Raw genomic sequence first — 16,699 nt, forward strand, 5'->3', positions numbered from 1 at the left:
TCACCCGGTCAGATCAAAGGAAAAGCTTGTGAACACTCTATAGGCCACAGTTTTGACTCAGTCTTTATGAAACTTGGTCAGAATGTTTGTCTTGATGATCTCTAGGTCAAATTTGAAACTTGGTCGTGTGGGGTCAAAAACTAGGTCACTAGGCCAGATCACAGGAAAAGCTTGTGAACACTCTAGAGGCCATAGTTGTGACCCAATGTTTATGAAACTTGGTCAGAATGTTTGTTTTGATAATATCTAGGCCATGTTTGAAACTGGGTCATGTTGGGTCAGAAACTAGGTCAGTAGGCCAAATCAAAGGAAAAGCTTGTGAACACTTTAAAGGCCACAGTTGTGGCTCAATCTTTATGAAGTATGGTCAGAATGTTTGCCTTGATGATCTCTAAGTCAAGTTTGAATCTGGGTCACATGGGGTCAAAAACTAGGTCACATGGTCAAATCAAAGGAAAAGCTTGTGAACACTCTAGAGGCATTAGTTGTGACTCAATCTTTATGAAACTGCATCAAACTGGGTCATGTGGGGTCAAAAACTAGGTCAATAGGCCAGATCAACTGGTGAGCGATATAGGGCCATGATGCCCTCTTGTTATGTGTTTAACAGGCGTGCTAAAGATTCTTCCTAGGTAATTAGAATGGAATTATTATGTATCCCCCATAGGTGGGGGGAGACATTGTTTTTGCCTTCGCCGTCCGTCTGTCGTTCGCATTAAGCTGTCCGGCTTTCACAGGTCAAACTGCTGGCCGGATTTCAACGAAACTTCACAGGAGTGATCAGTACCAAGCCAAGTTTTGCATTTTGCCGGCACGTTCTGCTTTGCTGCAGAAAATGGCCACCAGAGCTAGAAATAGAAAAATCTTGTCCGGCTTTCACAGGTCAAACTGCTAGCTTTATTTCGACGATAGATTTCTACGAAACTTCACAGGAATGATCAGTACCAAGCCTAGTTGTGCATATCGCCCACACATTCCGCTTCGCTGCATAAAATGGCCGTCAGAGCTAAAGGTATACATAGTGGGAGACACATGTTTTTGTGACAAAAACACCTAGTTAGTTAGATGGACATTTTGGAATTTTTCTGTTAGTAGAGCTTTTGTTGTTACGGTTTGATCACTGACGGGGTCTGCGTCACAAAAGTTATAATGCATGTAAGCAAATTTCTCCAAACTACTAGACCTAATGCTTTCAAAGTTTATGTATTAAGCATTATGAGATGACCTCACAGAACAAATTACATAACTCTAGCTTTTGTTTTATGAAAATTATGCCCTTTTCTTACTTTGAATTTCTGATTAAAATTTTGCATGTAAGCAGCTCTCTTTAAAACTAATGGATTGAAACTTCACACAGTTACTCAGTGTTATGGTCTTACTTGCAGTGCACAAGTTCCAAGACAGTATTTTATTTTTATCAAACTTGCACACAATTTGTATTGGCGTAATATCTCGGTTCCTATCAAAAACTGGCCAGATCCCATGATGGGTCCCAGAGTTATGGCCCCTTAAAGGGCCAAAATTTGTCATTTTTGGCTTGTGAACACGATAGAGACCACATTTAGCAATCAACTTTAATAAAACTTGCACACAACTTGTATTGGCATACTATCTTGGTTCCTTTCGAAAACTGGCTAGGATCCCTACAGGGCCACATAACTTGTATTGGCATAATATCTCTGTTCCTTTCGAAAACTGGCTAGGTTCCAGAGTTATGGCCTCTTAAAAGTCCAGAATTTGCTATTTTGGCTTTTGTAGTCATATAGAGACTTCATTTACGTTTTGATTTGATACAAACTTGCAAAATATCTTCAACAACAATAAATCTTGGATTCCATGATGAAACTGTCAGATCCAATCTTAGCTTCTGGAGTTATGGCCCCTGATTGACCCCTGAAAGAGCCCAAATTTGGTTATTCTTACCTTTTGAACACGATAGAAGTGACATTTTATATTTGATTTTAACCACACTTACACACAACTCAAGTCACAATAAGATCTCAGTTCCTTTGGAAAACTGGCTCGATTCCATCATGGGTTCTAGAGTTACTGCCCCTGAAAGGGGCAAAATTTTCTGTTTTGGCCCTTTCAGCCATATAGAGGTTTCATTTATGCTTTGTTTGATATAAACTTGCACAGAATGATAGTCATGATGATCTCTAGGCTTGGATTGAAACTGGGTCATGTTGGGTCATAAACTAGGTCATCAGGTCAAATCAAAGGAAAAGCTTGTTAACAACCTAGAGGCCACATTTATGACCCTATTTTCATGAAACTTGGTCAGAATGTTTATCTTGATGATATCTAAGCCAGATTTGAAACTAGGTCATATGGGGTCAGAAACTAGGTCATAAGGTCAAATCAAAGGAAAAGCTTTTTAACATTCTTCAGGCCACATTTATGACCCTATCTTCATGAAACTTGGTCAGAATGTTTATCTTGATCATTCCTAGGCTAAGTTTGAAACTGTGTCATATGGGGTCAAAAACTAGGCCACCCAGTCAAATCAAAAGAAAAGCTTTTTAACACTCTTGTTCATTTGATGTGCATGAAACTTGGTCAGAATATTTGTCTGCATGAAATATGTATGATTTTTTTTCTGGTTCATGTTGGGTCAAAAACTAGGTCACCAGGTCAAATAGAAAGAATAAGCTTGTTTACACCCTAGGGGGGCACATTTTTTATTCTATCTTCATAAAATTTGGTCAGAATGTTTGTTATCATGAAGTCTTGGATGATCTGGGTCACGTGGGGTCAAAAACTAGGTCACTAGGACAGGAAAAGCTTGTATACACTCTAGAGGACACTTTTTTGCTCCAATCTTCCCAAAACTTTGTCAGAATGTTTGTTTTCATGAAATTTTGGACAAGTTCAAATCTAGGTCATCTGGGTAAAAAACTAGGTACATTCTTTGGTCCAATCTTAATGAAAATTGGTCAGAATATTTATCTCCATGAAATCAGTAGGTAAAACATGTTTATACTGTTTTGGTGTGTTACATAGGTGAGCGACCTAGGGCCATCTTGGCCCTCTTGTTCTACATTTTGACGAAGTTGTGCCCCATTTTTGACCTGGCAGTTTACATGTATACATTTGTTAATATTTTTGTCTGTAAGCTGGTATCTCAGTAACCACTCTTGGGAATTGTATTATGTGAACACCTGTGGCGGGCGGGCGGGCGGCGTCCAAAGCAAGTCGAATAGTTTTCATCAGATCTTTACCAAACTTGCTGACAATGTTTGTGGGCATAATATCTTAGCCAAGTTCGATAACCACCCAATTTGCCCCAGGCACTCTGGGATTATGGCCCTTGAATTAGGCCAAGTTTGATGACGGGCGTATTTTGTGACAGTCTGGCACTCTTGTTTCGACTTAACGATATTTTTTGTGTTATCTGTTATTTCATTTAGCATCATAAAGGGGAAAGTTCTGCGACTCAAAATAGCTGCCCCATTTATACTTGTTTATATCTATTTTCATTATTTTACCCTTTTTAGTGACAAGGCTTTTGAAGAGTCAAGCCTTGCTGTCCTCTGACAGCTTTTGTCTTCCAATTAATTTACTTTTTATATTCAATTTTGGGTCATACTGGAATTGTATGAAATTGACTTGGCGCTGAGCAAGGAAAAAATCTGATATAGCATTGATTTATTTTGTTGTATTGCCGTTTATTTAAAATAGACCTTGTGATAAACTGGACATAAGTTTCTAGGTATCATTCTATCATCTTTTCTGTGACTTTCTGAATCAGAACGAGCACCCACTCCCGAACCTGTCCCTGTTGTTACAGACACTCCATCACACGACTTTCACCCAAGACTCTGTCACATCAAAAAGTGGCCCGACTTCCAAGGTTACGGCTTCAACCTGCATGCAGAGAAAGAGAAGAACGGCCAGTATATTGGTCTTGTTGATGCTAACTCACCAGCTGAAGATGCCGGTTTAAGAAAAGGCGATAGAATCGTCGAAGTAAATGGCGAGAATATTGAAGGTGTGACCCATCAGGAAATAATTCAAAAGATAAAAGCGGGTGGTGACGAAACAAGACTGCTTGTTGTTGATTCAGATGCTGATGACTTTTATAGAAGTAATGGAATCAGTATAACTGCTGACTTGCCTGAAGTTATAAGGAGTGAGACTAGAGAAAAGGAGGTGCCAGGTATGTTCTTGAAAACCTTTCAGGTGCAGTTGGGTTGTCAAAATAAGTTTACGTATTTAATTAAGAAAGGAATAATATATATACTTATTCTAAAGTAACCTGTTACTATTTTATAGTACTATGATTTCCTTACGGTTCAAGCGTCAAGGTGAAGTTTTAATATGATGGTAGAACATTCCTGACTTGAGTAGAATTTGTAACAGAGGAATATAACTGCTTGTGATAATGTATGAATTAATCAGGAAATGCTAGTTTCCGAATAAGCAAACACAAAAATATAAATCATTTAGTGATTCAGTGTGCTGAGAGGAAAAGTCAGTTCAATGGTTTTATGATAGAACATAAGAAAAATGTTAATTTAACTTACCAAATTTACTTTACCTTTTCTGCAGTGATCTTTATTATTTGTATGCTTCGATATGCTTTGCATGAAAACAGTAGAATTCTGTAGTTTAAGCTAAAGTGTGTGGCTTGTTGTTTTGTGTTGATGTTGTGTAACATTCTTAATTTGTTACCTCCATTTTGATTGTACCGATTACTTAAATTAGTTGTTTAAAGAGTCCAGTGTAACAGATATGAAAATTATCTGTAATGTGGGTATTTTTCTAGTTCTTAGCTCGACTATTCGAAGAATAGTCTAGCTATTCTACTCACCCTGGCGTCGGCGTCACGCCTTGGTTAAGTTTTTGCATGCAAGTACATACAGCTATCCTTTAAAGGCATATAGCTTTGAAACTTATTTATTCTTTTTCTAGGTCAACTACCAACCTCACTGGGTCAAGTTCCATAACTCTGACATGTATTTTGAGCAAATTATGCCCCCTTTTGCACTTAGAAAATTCTGGTTAAAGTTTTACATGCAAGTTACTATCTCCAAAACTAATGCAGATATTGAATTGAAACTTCACATGTGTCTTCGGGGTTATATAACTAGTTGATAGCAGCAAGTACCATAACTCTGACCTTCATTTTGGCCAAATTATGCCCCCTTTTGGACTTAGAAAATTCTGGTTAAAGTTTTGCGTGCAAGTACATACAGCTATTACTAAAAGGTATATAGATTTGTAACTTATTTTTTCTTTTTCTAGTTAAATAACCAACCTCACTGGGTCAAGTCCCATAACTCTGACATGTTTTTTGGGTAAATTATGCCCCCTTTTGGACTTAGAAAATTCTGGTTAAAGTTTTACATGCAAGTTACTATCTCCAAAACTAATGCAGATATTGAATTGAAACTTCACATGTGTCTTCGGGGTTATAAAACTAGTTGATAGCAGCAAGTACCATAACTCTGACCTTCATTTTGGCCAAATTATGCCCCCTTTTGCACTTAGAAAATTCTGGTTAAAGTTTTGCGTGCAAGTACATACAGCTATTACTAAAAGGCATATAGATTTGTAACTTATTTTTTCTTTTTCTAGGTCAATAACCAACCTCACTGGGTCAAGTCCCATAACTCTGACATGTATTTTGGGTAAATTATGCCCCCTTTTGGACTTAGAAAAATTCTGGTTAAAGTTTTACATGCAAGTTACTATCTCCAAAACTAATGCAGATATTGAATTGAAACTTCACATGTGTCTTCGGGGTTATAAAACTAGTTGATAGCAGCAAGTCCCATAACTCTGATATGCATTTTGGTCAAATTATGTCCCCTTTTGAACTTAAAATTCTTTTGAGATTTAACATTTTGGGTAATATTTTCCTGCTTCAGGGACAATATTTCGAATAGTCGAGCTTGGCTGTCTTACGGACAGCTCTTGTTTTGTACCACCCTGACAACGAAGTTGTAAGGGGAGGTATACTGGTTTCAGGTTGTCTTTCTGTCCGTCTGCCCATCTGTCTGTCTGTCGTAGACACAATCTTGCATGGTGCATTGTGCATGTAAGGTTCTTTCGGAAAAACATTCTGCACAGTTATGGGACTTTGTCTTTTGTTAATATACTTATACATACAGTATTCATATGCAATCTTGTGCGCGCCTAATCTCCTGAACCCTTGCACACAAATTTAATGAAACTTAACACAAGTGATCAGTAGTAATCCTAGTTGTGCATGGTGCATGTTAGGTTCTTTCAGAAAACAATTCTGCACAGTTTTGGGACTTCGTCTTTTGTTAATATACTTATACATACAGTCTTCATATGCAATCTTGTGTGTGCCTAATCTCCTGAACCCTTGCACACAATTTAATGAAACTTCACACAAGTGGTCAGTACCAACCCTTGTTGTGCATGGTGCATGTTATGTTACTTTTAGATACATATTATGCAGAATTATGGGACTTTGGATTTTGTTACTATGCTATATACATAGAATCTGCATAAGGAATCTTGTGCACGCTTAGTCTCCCGAACCATTGCACACAATTGAATGAAACTAAACACAAGTGATCAGTACCAACATTGTGCATGGTGCATGTTAGGTTCTTTCAGAAAAATATTCTACAGAGTTATGGGACTTTGTTTTTTGTTACTGTACTATATACATAGTCTATATACATACAGTCCACATAATTATGCAATCTTGTGTGCGTCGAATTGCAATTTACTTTGTCAGTGCGTGCGGGGTAGGGGGGGAGCGTACATTGGTCAGTTATTATTAATGGATAGGTAAGTGATAAATAGAAACAATTATTCCGTTTCCTTTAGTAGGTGGCTATTAAAAACATGGGCAAAACACGTTATGTGTCAATAATGTGGCCTTGATTGAATATGATGAGCAAAGTGATTGGTCTTTGTACCATAAAAACATGTTTTCGTAGGAGAAGAATGAACTCTTAGTACCTGCAATAACATAAGTAGTTGGGAAGTATACTCATTCGGTGTTGTTGTTTTTTCAAATCATGATTAAAAGACTGAAACATAGATTTAGTTTGTCAAGACAGAAGTGTAAGTTTTGTCAAAATTTGTCTGTTTTTCTGCTGATTTTTTTTATCTGTGCTACTGCAATATTCTGTAGAAAATAACAATATTTTTGGTTTCATTTAACTTTGTAACTGTTGGGTTTTTTTTCTCTGATGAAATGGAATGTTAGTGAAGAATAACTGTGGAATATTACATTGCTTTTTTTTGTTGATTTTTGTTACAAGTTAAAGAACATTTAAGAATATAAGACAAAACGCTAGAAAATGTGTATGGCTAGAGAAATTTATATGGCTGGAGAAATTTACTTTAAGTTGCTAGAGTTGTTACAAGTTTCTTGACAATTTGACTGAATTAATCACTGAGAAATCATTTATGTTTGTTGAGTTATTTTTGTATTTGTGCTAAATAAAATAAGTCTCCAGAAAAATTACGCATAATGAGCAAGCGAAATATATATTTATTTAATCTTTCAAAAAAGTGAAATCAACAAAGTTCTTTCCTTTCAAAATAATAATTTTAGACAAAACTTTGAAACTTCATGCCCACAAATTTCATAGTTTGAAAATGAGACTATACGCAGTTATAACACTAAATTTTTAAGAATTCTGACCAGAAACATTTGAAAGTTACTGAATGATTATGTATGAAATGAATGGTTAGTTATTTAACGGAATGTATTTTACTGGTTGTTTTGCACGTTTCAGCAATGACCTTCCATCCTAGACAATGTCATGTGATCAAATGGCCTGATTTCCCTGGATACGGATTTAACCTTCATGCTGAGAAAGAACGTGGTGGACAGTATATCGGTAAAATAGATGACAATTCGCCTGCTCAAGATGCCGGGGTACGTGAGCATGATAGAATCATTGAAGTGAATAATGTTAACATTGAAAATGAAACACATCAGCAGGTTATTGCTAGAATAAAAGCTGGTGGTGACGAAACAAAATTATTGGTCGTTGACAAAGAGGCAGATGCTTACTACAAAAGTCGTGGAATCACTGTGACTTCATCAATGCCAGAAGTGCAATTCCTGCAGACAACTAGACGATCACCTAGAAGCAGCAGTAAGTGAAATTTTTATTGAATTTGACCAAATAATAAATAATCTGGAATCTCAGATACTTGGACCAAAGGATATTGAACAATTTTTTTCCGATAACACTTTTATTAAGGGAAATGCCATTGTTGTAGCGTAGACTTAGTGTAGGTCAGGTGTTTGATTGCAGTTTGAAAGCTTTGTCCAATCATTGTATGTTAACATTTCATTTCAGTCTAAGGTTTGGTTTTCTGGGGTGTTAATGCTGTTTTACTTTCCAGCTTGTGTCGTCACTGGCTTTACGTAGGTCTAAGCAAGACATTTGGCTGAATCAGCTCATTATGAATGCTTGTATGTTTTGCCCGATTGTAAGATTCTCCATGGATTTTGGAACTTGGCCATCTTTGGTTTCATTTTATTTTGTCACGAAACTAGTTTAGAAGGATTGAAAGTCATTTTCACACAGTGATAATAGGTTTTATTAATGTCTGAAAAAATTGGCATATAGCCATTGATATATTGATTGACTGGATCCGATGCAAGAGCGGCTGTTCAGAGTTATTGTTTGCAATATCTTTAGGGTCTGCCTGACCGTGAGGCCCTTGTAATGGGCATCATTTCAGACGAGAGCAGCATTTAAGTTGTGGTACTGTTAAAGCTAAGCAGAAGCTCTTGGACAATGGTTGGTCTAAGTATAAAACATGGCCTGAAATAGTTTTAAAGCATTGAGTTTTCTCTGAGCCAAGAGTTTAAATATTTTCTTGCCAAAAGCACTTTTTTGCAACGTGTATTACAAAGATGGTATCAGTTTTGACAGTTTGACTGTGTGGTCAGATCTGTACTGCTTGGTCAAATCCATTAAATAGTCATTATAAGTGATGATTAGATGATTTTTATGAGTGATTTAATGTTTGTGTTAACTGGTAGACCATTTTATACATGAAGGAAGGTTTATAACCCATTACAGTGTTGACATTGTTGAAGGCTCAAAGATAATGTTGTCAAAGTTGGCAAACTTAAAGATAATGTGGACAATAGATAAAGTCTTGCTATAGTGTAGGGCAGTAAAGTGTGTTTGGTCATGTTTTGTGTGATTTTGGTAAGTTGACAGGAAGAATATGCCCTTTTAAGGAAAAAATATGCTTTAATTATCTGTTTAATGTATTTAATAAGCTGTTGAATTTTCAAAGAATGTTGTTGATGCAGAATTCACAGAAACTTGAGATTTCATCATAATAGGTCTGGCGCTGTGATCAAAAGCTTAGCGCACTTCCTTCAAGGGTACAATGTTTGATAAGATAAAGAATGCATGGAGAAGCTTTACATAAGCGGTCTTCCCCTCTCAAAGGCTCTCAGCTTCATAATGCATTGTCTGCCAAAACGTAGCAGAATCTTCATCTGCTTTTAAAACTTGCAAGAGATAGATGATTTTATATTTAATACAAACGTTGGAACAAGACAGATTGTAAACAATAGACATGATGTCTCTTAATATTAATGTAGATAGAAATCGTCTTCATTTCTCCCTGTTATATGCCCAGATACAGAGTATATTGGGGCTATATTGGAGTCGCACTGCACATATCTGTTTGCTGATCTGTCCTTTAAGTTGTGTCTGCTTGGTATCTTCTAAACTGCTGGGCAGATTTTCATGAAACTGGTACCTGTTATTAATATCATCAAGACGATATTAAACAAAGCATTACAACCCAGTTCACTACACGTGTAGATCAAAAGTCTAATAGCTTAAAGCAAATCAGGTGTTGAGACTGGTGTACAAACTTGCTGTGTTACGTGGGCTCAATGTTATAAACCAGTCACAAAAGCCATCATGTGATTGTTGTTGTTTTTGAGCAAAAATTGAAGTTTACTACAAGGAGACAGCTCCAAAAGACGTTTTAAAAATACTGGTCTGTATTTCACTGTCTATAGAAGTCCATACTGCAAATCACTAGATGAACTATATTATTATGTTATCATGGTCATATATTACAGTGCATATCCAGACAGCTTAGATTAAAATCAGTTTTATACAGTTAGATAAAATGATGTCTTTCTTCCCTAGAGAAATAGCTCCTGGCCTCTACATTATTAATCAAGATTCCCTGCTTCTTGAGCTGTCTTTGTGTCCTCTTTCCTGTGATTTTACAGTTGACTTTGGAATTTATTTGGCATTGAAGTTCGACAGATTTTGAAATAAATGTTTATAATCTTCAAGAAATGTGACAAAATATTTGCGCATTTATCTGTCCTAGATATTTCAAAATCTTGAGTTTGTTATCTTATGTGCAGTGGGTATGATTAGAAAAAGGTTTGCAGTGTTGATAGATACTTGTATCTGAATGATTTTCTGTCGCCTGTGAATGTCGTGGAGATATTATTTGGTTGATACAAAGTCAGACAAGGAAAAGATTAGCAGCAGTAATGTTTTAATGATTTGTAACTTGTCAGTCAAGAAGCCTTATTAAAATTTTTATATTTCCTCAAAATTCAAATTATATTGAGATGGTTTCCTATTTAATTACCGTTTTGTATGCCCATCTTCATGGGACAGGTTATATGATCAACTGCACCATATGGGCAGCATCTTTAAACAAACTTGTCTTAACTCTTGTAACTTGAGCAGTCCTTAACCTTTGTCATGCTGGACATGACTGATTCTGCCTTTGTGACCAGTGTAGTAACAGTTAATGGTACAGTCCAAATGGAAAGATGGACAGATCATTATAGAAATTTAGCAGGGTTAATGTGAAATCATGTTTTCATGGGGAACTGTGACTTTTCATCGATATCATGGTAACATCAATCTAAGAAATTAAATCGCAACAAGCAAGTAAAAGTCCTATTCACTTTTAACTTCAAGAGATGAAAGCCACAATTTCATAGCCCCACGAAATACTAAAATACCCTTTTTTTGGTCAAAACCTCAAAAATTTATGACCACAAAATTAAATGATTTCACTGTATCCTGTTTTCACCAAACTAAATGGTGAGAATGTGTACGGGCATAATATTTTGATATTTTAATTATCATTTTTGATAACTAACGTCCTTGTTCCTGTTGCTCTGCAGTAATGGCAGAATTTGAATATTTGACAGTATTTGTATTTGAGATTTTGTGCTTTGATTTCAACCTTACTTGCAATTGTACAGAATATGTTTCACTGTAAAAACTTTTGCATGTTTGATAAATTGTTAGCTCAGACGTTTTCTTTAGAGTCGTGGCCTTTGAGTTTCAAAAATTTGATTACCAATACTGTAAGTAAAAAAAAAATTGATGTGACTGGCATATACTGTGTCATGACAGCTTCCATTTTATATAGTGTCGTGTAAGGCTCACTGCTGATTCTGCTGTTCTATTTTCTACTATTTCTACTAGCCTGGTGCCACAAAACTACAATTGCTTCTGAACAGTTTTGGAAAGTTCTTGTACAGAGGAAAAAGTTTCTCTCTTGAGTGTTTAACCACAAATATTTTATGCTGAGTGAGAATAATCTGTGAAGAGAAGTGTCAAGATTTTGCAGATTATAATGCTTTTCCATCTAAAATGTGAGTCTGTAGGGCTTTCTGTTAAATGTCAGATCATTCAACAAATTAATACGATTTTCCAGCAATATATTATATTCCAGACAATGTCTGAAAGTATTCTAGAAGGATTAATAGTAGACTAGCCACTAGACTGATAACTATATTTCTATATTTTCCCCATTTTTGACAAATTCAGTTTCATAGAGACAAAAGCCAGTCTATTTTAGAGATTTTCACACAGGACTGATGTTGAAATTATCATATTGATATTGGACATAGAATATAGACTGGCTCAGTTCACTACATTCAATCATAAAAATGTAAAAAGATATATCATAGTCTAGGAGCTAGTCTAGATTAATAGATATGTTTGGGTGAATCACTTCGAAATGAATTTCCAGTCAGCTGCTGGTTGCCACAACTTTTCATAAAAATTGTTAGGAACACTGGTTGATAATAGACATTGTTGTCACTAATTGTCAGTGTTGGTGTTACATTGATAAGGTTTTTGTTTAGCTCCACTTTTTCTTGAAAACTAAGAGCTATAGCTTTCAAACTTTGAGTATCATCATAAGGTTAGTAAGTTGGGCAAGAATAATAACTCTAACTTGCATTTCGTTAGAATTATGGCCCTTTTTTAAGAGCTATAGCTTTGAAACTATCATCTTTAGGAGAGTAAGAAGGTCAATAATCATAACTCATTTATTAAATCATAGAAAAAATTGTAACAGTCTATAAGAGAGCGTAATGGTCTGCTTGGTCTGATCTATGTTGAATGTAAGGTCAAGAACTAATTCAAGTCACTACTCAAATCACAGAAAAACTTTGTAATACTATAATACTAGTATAGACAATATTTTCAACCTAATCCATATAAAACCAGTGTAGAATGTCTGTCTTAATGAAATTTAGGTAAGTTCCAAATTGTGCCATCTTGGGTAAAAAATTTGGTCACTAAGTCAACCTCATTATAATTGCAGTTCTAAGCTACAATTTGCACTTGGTCATTTTGAATCTTAGGCACAATAATTATAAGAAAGCTAGATGAAGTATGAAACTGTCAGCTGAGCTAGGTCAAAAACAAGGTCACTAAGTCTAGGTCAAAACATAGGAAAGCCATGTTTATATATTAAAGGCCATTTTTAGCTCGACTATTCATAGAATAGTGAGCTATTGCACTCGCCCATGCGTCGGCGTCCGCGTCCCGATTTTGGTTAAGGTATTGTATGTAAGCTGGTATCTCAGTAACCACTTCTGGGAATGGATTGAAACTTCACACACTTATTCACTGTGACAAACTGACTTACATTGCCCAGGTTCCATAACTCTATTTTGCTTTTTTACAAATTTATGCCCCTTTTTCGACTTAGAAATTTTTGGTTAAGGTTTTGTATGTAAGCTTACCGGTAACTCAGTAACCACTTGTGGGAATGGATTGAAACTTCACACACTTATTCACTGTGATGAACTGATCTACATTGCACAGGTTCCATAACTCTATTTTGCTTTTTTACAAAATTATGCCCCTTTTTCGACTTAGAAATTTTTGGTTAAGGTTTTGTATGTAAGCTGGTATCTCAGTACTTACTAATTGGAATGGATTGAAACTTCACATACTTGTTCACTATCATGATCTGACATGCACTAAGCAAGTCCCATAACTCTACTCTCTTTTTTTTGAAAATTATGCCCCTTTTTCGACTTAGCAGTTTTTGGTTAAATTTTTGTATGTAATCTGATATCTCAGTATCCACTAATTAGAATGGATTGAAACTTCACACACTTGTTCACTGTCATGATCTAACATGCACTGTGAAGGTCCCATAACTCTACTTGGCATTTTTACAAAATTATGCCTCTCTGACTTAGCAGTTTTTTGTTAAGTTTTTGTATGTAAGCTGGTATCTCAGTATCCACAAATTGGAAAGGATTGGAACTTCACACTCTTGTTCACTGTCATGATATGACATGCAGTACAGAGGTTCAATACCTCTACTTTGCATTTTACAAAATTATGCCCCTTTTTCAACTTTTGTATTCATTCAATTGACAAGGCTGTTGAATAGTCGAGCGTTGCTGTCCTCCGACAGCTCTTGTTATTCCTGACCTCTAAGATACTTTGTCAGAATGTTTGTCTTATAAAATCATGTCATATTTGAAATTGTCATGATTATGTGGTCAAAAACAAGGTTACTAGGACAAAGCATTGCCTACTTTACATTAAGCATGTCAGAAAATTTTTAGTCAATACAAGGTAATCTATGGTAAGAACTAGGGTGAGTGATCACTAGAATGTCTTTATAGCCCTCTTTGTTTTAGTTGTGGCCCTTTTTTTGGACATTACATAATGCAGTGCATTGTATACTCTGCTGCTCCTATTGTTTCCATCAGTTGGTTTGCATCATCAGTATGAAGTGGAGATGCCAGTATTAATTGGAGTTTTATGTCTTAAGTTTTTAGCTGGACTATTCAAAGAAAAGGTAGAACTATTGGATTTACCCGTGCACTGGCGTCCATGTCAGCTTCCCAATTTCGTTAAGTTTTTGTTTGTAAGCTTAGAAGTATCTCAGTAACCACTTGTGGGAATGGATTGAAACTTCACACACTTATTCACTGTGATAAACTGACTTACTTTGCACAGGTCCCATAACTCTTATTTTGCTTTTTTACAAAATTATGCCCCATTTTCAACTTCTATATTCATTCAATTGACAAGCCTGTTGAATAGTCGAAAGTTGCTGTCCTACGACAGCTTTTGTTTTAAGTGTAAAATACCATTTTTAGCTCATCTGATTTTTTGAAAAAAAATGATGAGTTATTGTCATCACTTGAGCGGTTGTCGGCGTCGGCGTCTGCATCAGCGTTGCCTGGTTAAGTTTTATGTTTAGGTCAGCTTTTCTCCTAAACTATCAAAGCTATTGCTTTGAAACTTGGAATACTTGTTCACCATCATAAGCTGACCCTGTATAGCAAGAAACATAACTCCATCTTGCTTTTTGCAAGATTTTTGACCCCTTTTGTACTTAGAAAATATCAGATTTCTTGGTTAAATTTTATGTTTAGGTCAACGTTTCTCCTAAACTATCAAAGCTATTGCTTTGAAACTTGGAATACTTGTTCACCATCTTAAGCAGACCCAGTACGTCAAGAAACATAACTCCATCTTGCTTTTTGCAAGAATTATTGCCCCTTTTGGACTTAGAAAATCAGTTTTCTTGGTTAAGTTTTATGTTTAGGTTAGCTTTTATCCTAAACTATCAAAGCTATTGCTTTAAAACTTGCAACACTTGTTCACCATCATAAGCTGACCCTGTACAGCAAGAAATATAACTCCATCCTGCTTTTTGCAAGAATGATGGCCCCTTTTGGACTTAGAAAATATCAGATATTTTGGTTAAGTTTTATGTTTAGGTCAACTTTTTCTCTTAAACTATCAAAGCTATTGCTTTGAAACTTGCAACACTTGTTCACCATCATAAGCTGACCCTGTACAGCAAGCAACATAACTCCATCCTGCTTTTTGCAATAATTATTGCCCCTTTTGGACTTAGAAAATCATTTCCTTGGTTGAGTATTATGTTTAAGGCAACTTTTCTCATAAACTATCAAAGCTATTGCTTTAAAACTTTCAACAGTTTTTCACCATCATAAGTGGACACTGTACATCAAGAAACATAACTCTATCCTGCTTTTTGCAAGAATGATGGCCCTTTTTAGACTTAGAAAATCATGGGTAGGACAATATTTCTATTATACAAAAAAAATCAGATGAGCGTCAGCACCCGCAAGGCAGTGCTCTTGTTGGACTTCATAATATTCTATCAAGCATTTTTAGGGGGCATGTGTCATACAATGGTGACATCATTCTTATTTCAGTTAATTCCTTTTTCTGGGATTTAGTTGTCTGAGTGCCTATGTTGAAGGGCTTTCAATTAATTTTATGAAATTTCCTTTTACGAATTTTTGCGTAATATGTCTGAAGGTCCACTCACACTTATCCACAGTATCTGTGAAGGAAAAATTTGAAATGCCAGGTAGTGTTTGCCCATTGATAATGATTTTGTTTTTCAATCCAGGAAATTTTGAAATGTGACAGATTTTATTGTTCATTTATGCTTATGCATCCTTTTCAACTGTAAACATTCTTGTGGCTTTTCCAAGCCCCTTAATTACCATATATCATTATAAATTGTCTGTGTCTAGGCCCTCCTTTTAAATATACAAAATGACTGTTAGTCATAAAACATTCTATATTTTTCTGTTTTGGGCTTATCTATAGATCTTTAAAAGATCACCTTTGTATGACCTATGATGTTTGCTAAAATATATATATCTATGTTCAGGTTGTTTTAGTTTGAAGAAAATTTAGGCATACAGGACAACAAGAGGATAACTCCTTGACAGAAAGATGTGGGAGGTTTGTGGGATTTCCTACAACTCCCAATATAACTTACAAAAAATAAAATTTTTGCTTAATAATAATAATAATAATAAGTGGATGAAAAGATAAAAGGTAGAATATTGAACTCATCAAAAAATAAAATTTCTAATGACATAAAAAGACAGAAGTTGGTATAACTTCAAATATAAAAAAAATAAAAGTTTATATAACATAGAAAAAGGATAGAAGTAAAAGTTAGTATAACATATAAAGGGGTAGAAGTTTCTATAACACATTTGTATACTTTAATAATAACAAGATAAAAGTTTATATAACTGACAAAAATATAAAACTTCCTATAACTTCTAAAAATATGAAAGTTCTTATGACTTACAAAAATATCAAGTTCCTATAACTTATAAAAAGGTAAAAGTTTTCTCTTTTTGGCATATTACATCCCTCTTTTTTTTGGCCAGTGGTATTTGATAATAGATGGAATGGTTACAGCAAATTTTCAAGAGTTTGCATTGAAATGCTGTCTGCATGGGTATTTTCATCCTTTTGAAATATAATTATAAAAGTGGCTAGGGAAATCATCTACCCTTATGTTATAGATTAAATGGAATTCATTTATCGCCCACCATGGGATGAATTCATTCAATAAAGTCTTTATGTTCAGTTTGAATAGGTTACATTTTTTTGTCAAAGTAAGATGCTATAAA

At 35.3% G+C, this 16,699-nt stretch overlaps 1 protein-coding gene across 6 annotated transcripts in view; it reads left to right on the forward strand.

The window, feature by feature from the left end:
- The window catches only part of LOC123535599 (Na(+)/H(+) exchange regulatory cofactor NHE-RF1-like), a 70,768-nt gene that overhangs the window by 25,189 nt on the left and 28,880 nt on the right, over positions 1-16,699 (forward strand). For 4 of the 6 annotated variants that reach the window (XM_053528275.1, XM_045318309.2, XM_045318310.2 and 1 more), the window contains exons 3-4: positions 3,752-4,159; positions 7,731-8,096. In XM_053528275.1, coding sequence (XP_053384250.1) covers positions 3,752-4,159; positions 7,731-8,096 — 774 coding nt within the window. The remainder of the gene's footprint in view (positions 1-3,751; positions 4,160-7,730; positions 8,097-16,699) is intronic. The other 2 variants (XM_053528276.1, XM_053528277.1) reach the window with 2 other exon arrangements.

Source organism: Mercenaria mercenaria, chromosome 17 (genome assembly GCF_021730395.1).
Source record: "Mercenaria mercenaria strain notata chromosome 17, MADL_Memer_1, whole genome shotgun sequence".
Taxonomy (NCBI): Eukaryota; Metazoa; Mollusca; class Bivalvia; order Venerida; family Veneridae; genus Mercenaria; species Mercenaria mercenaria.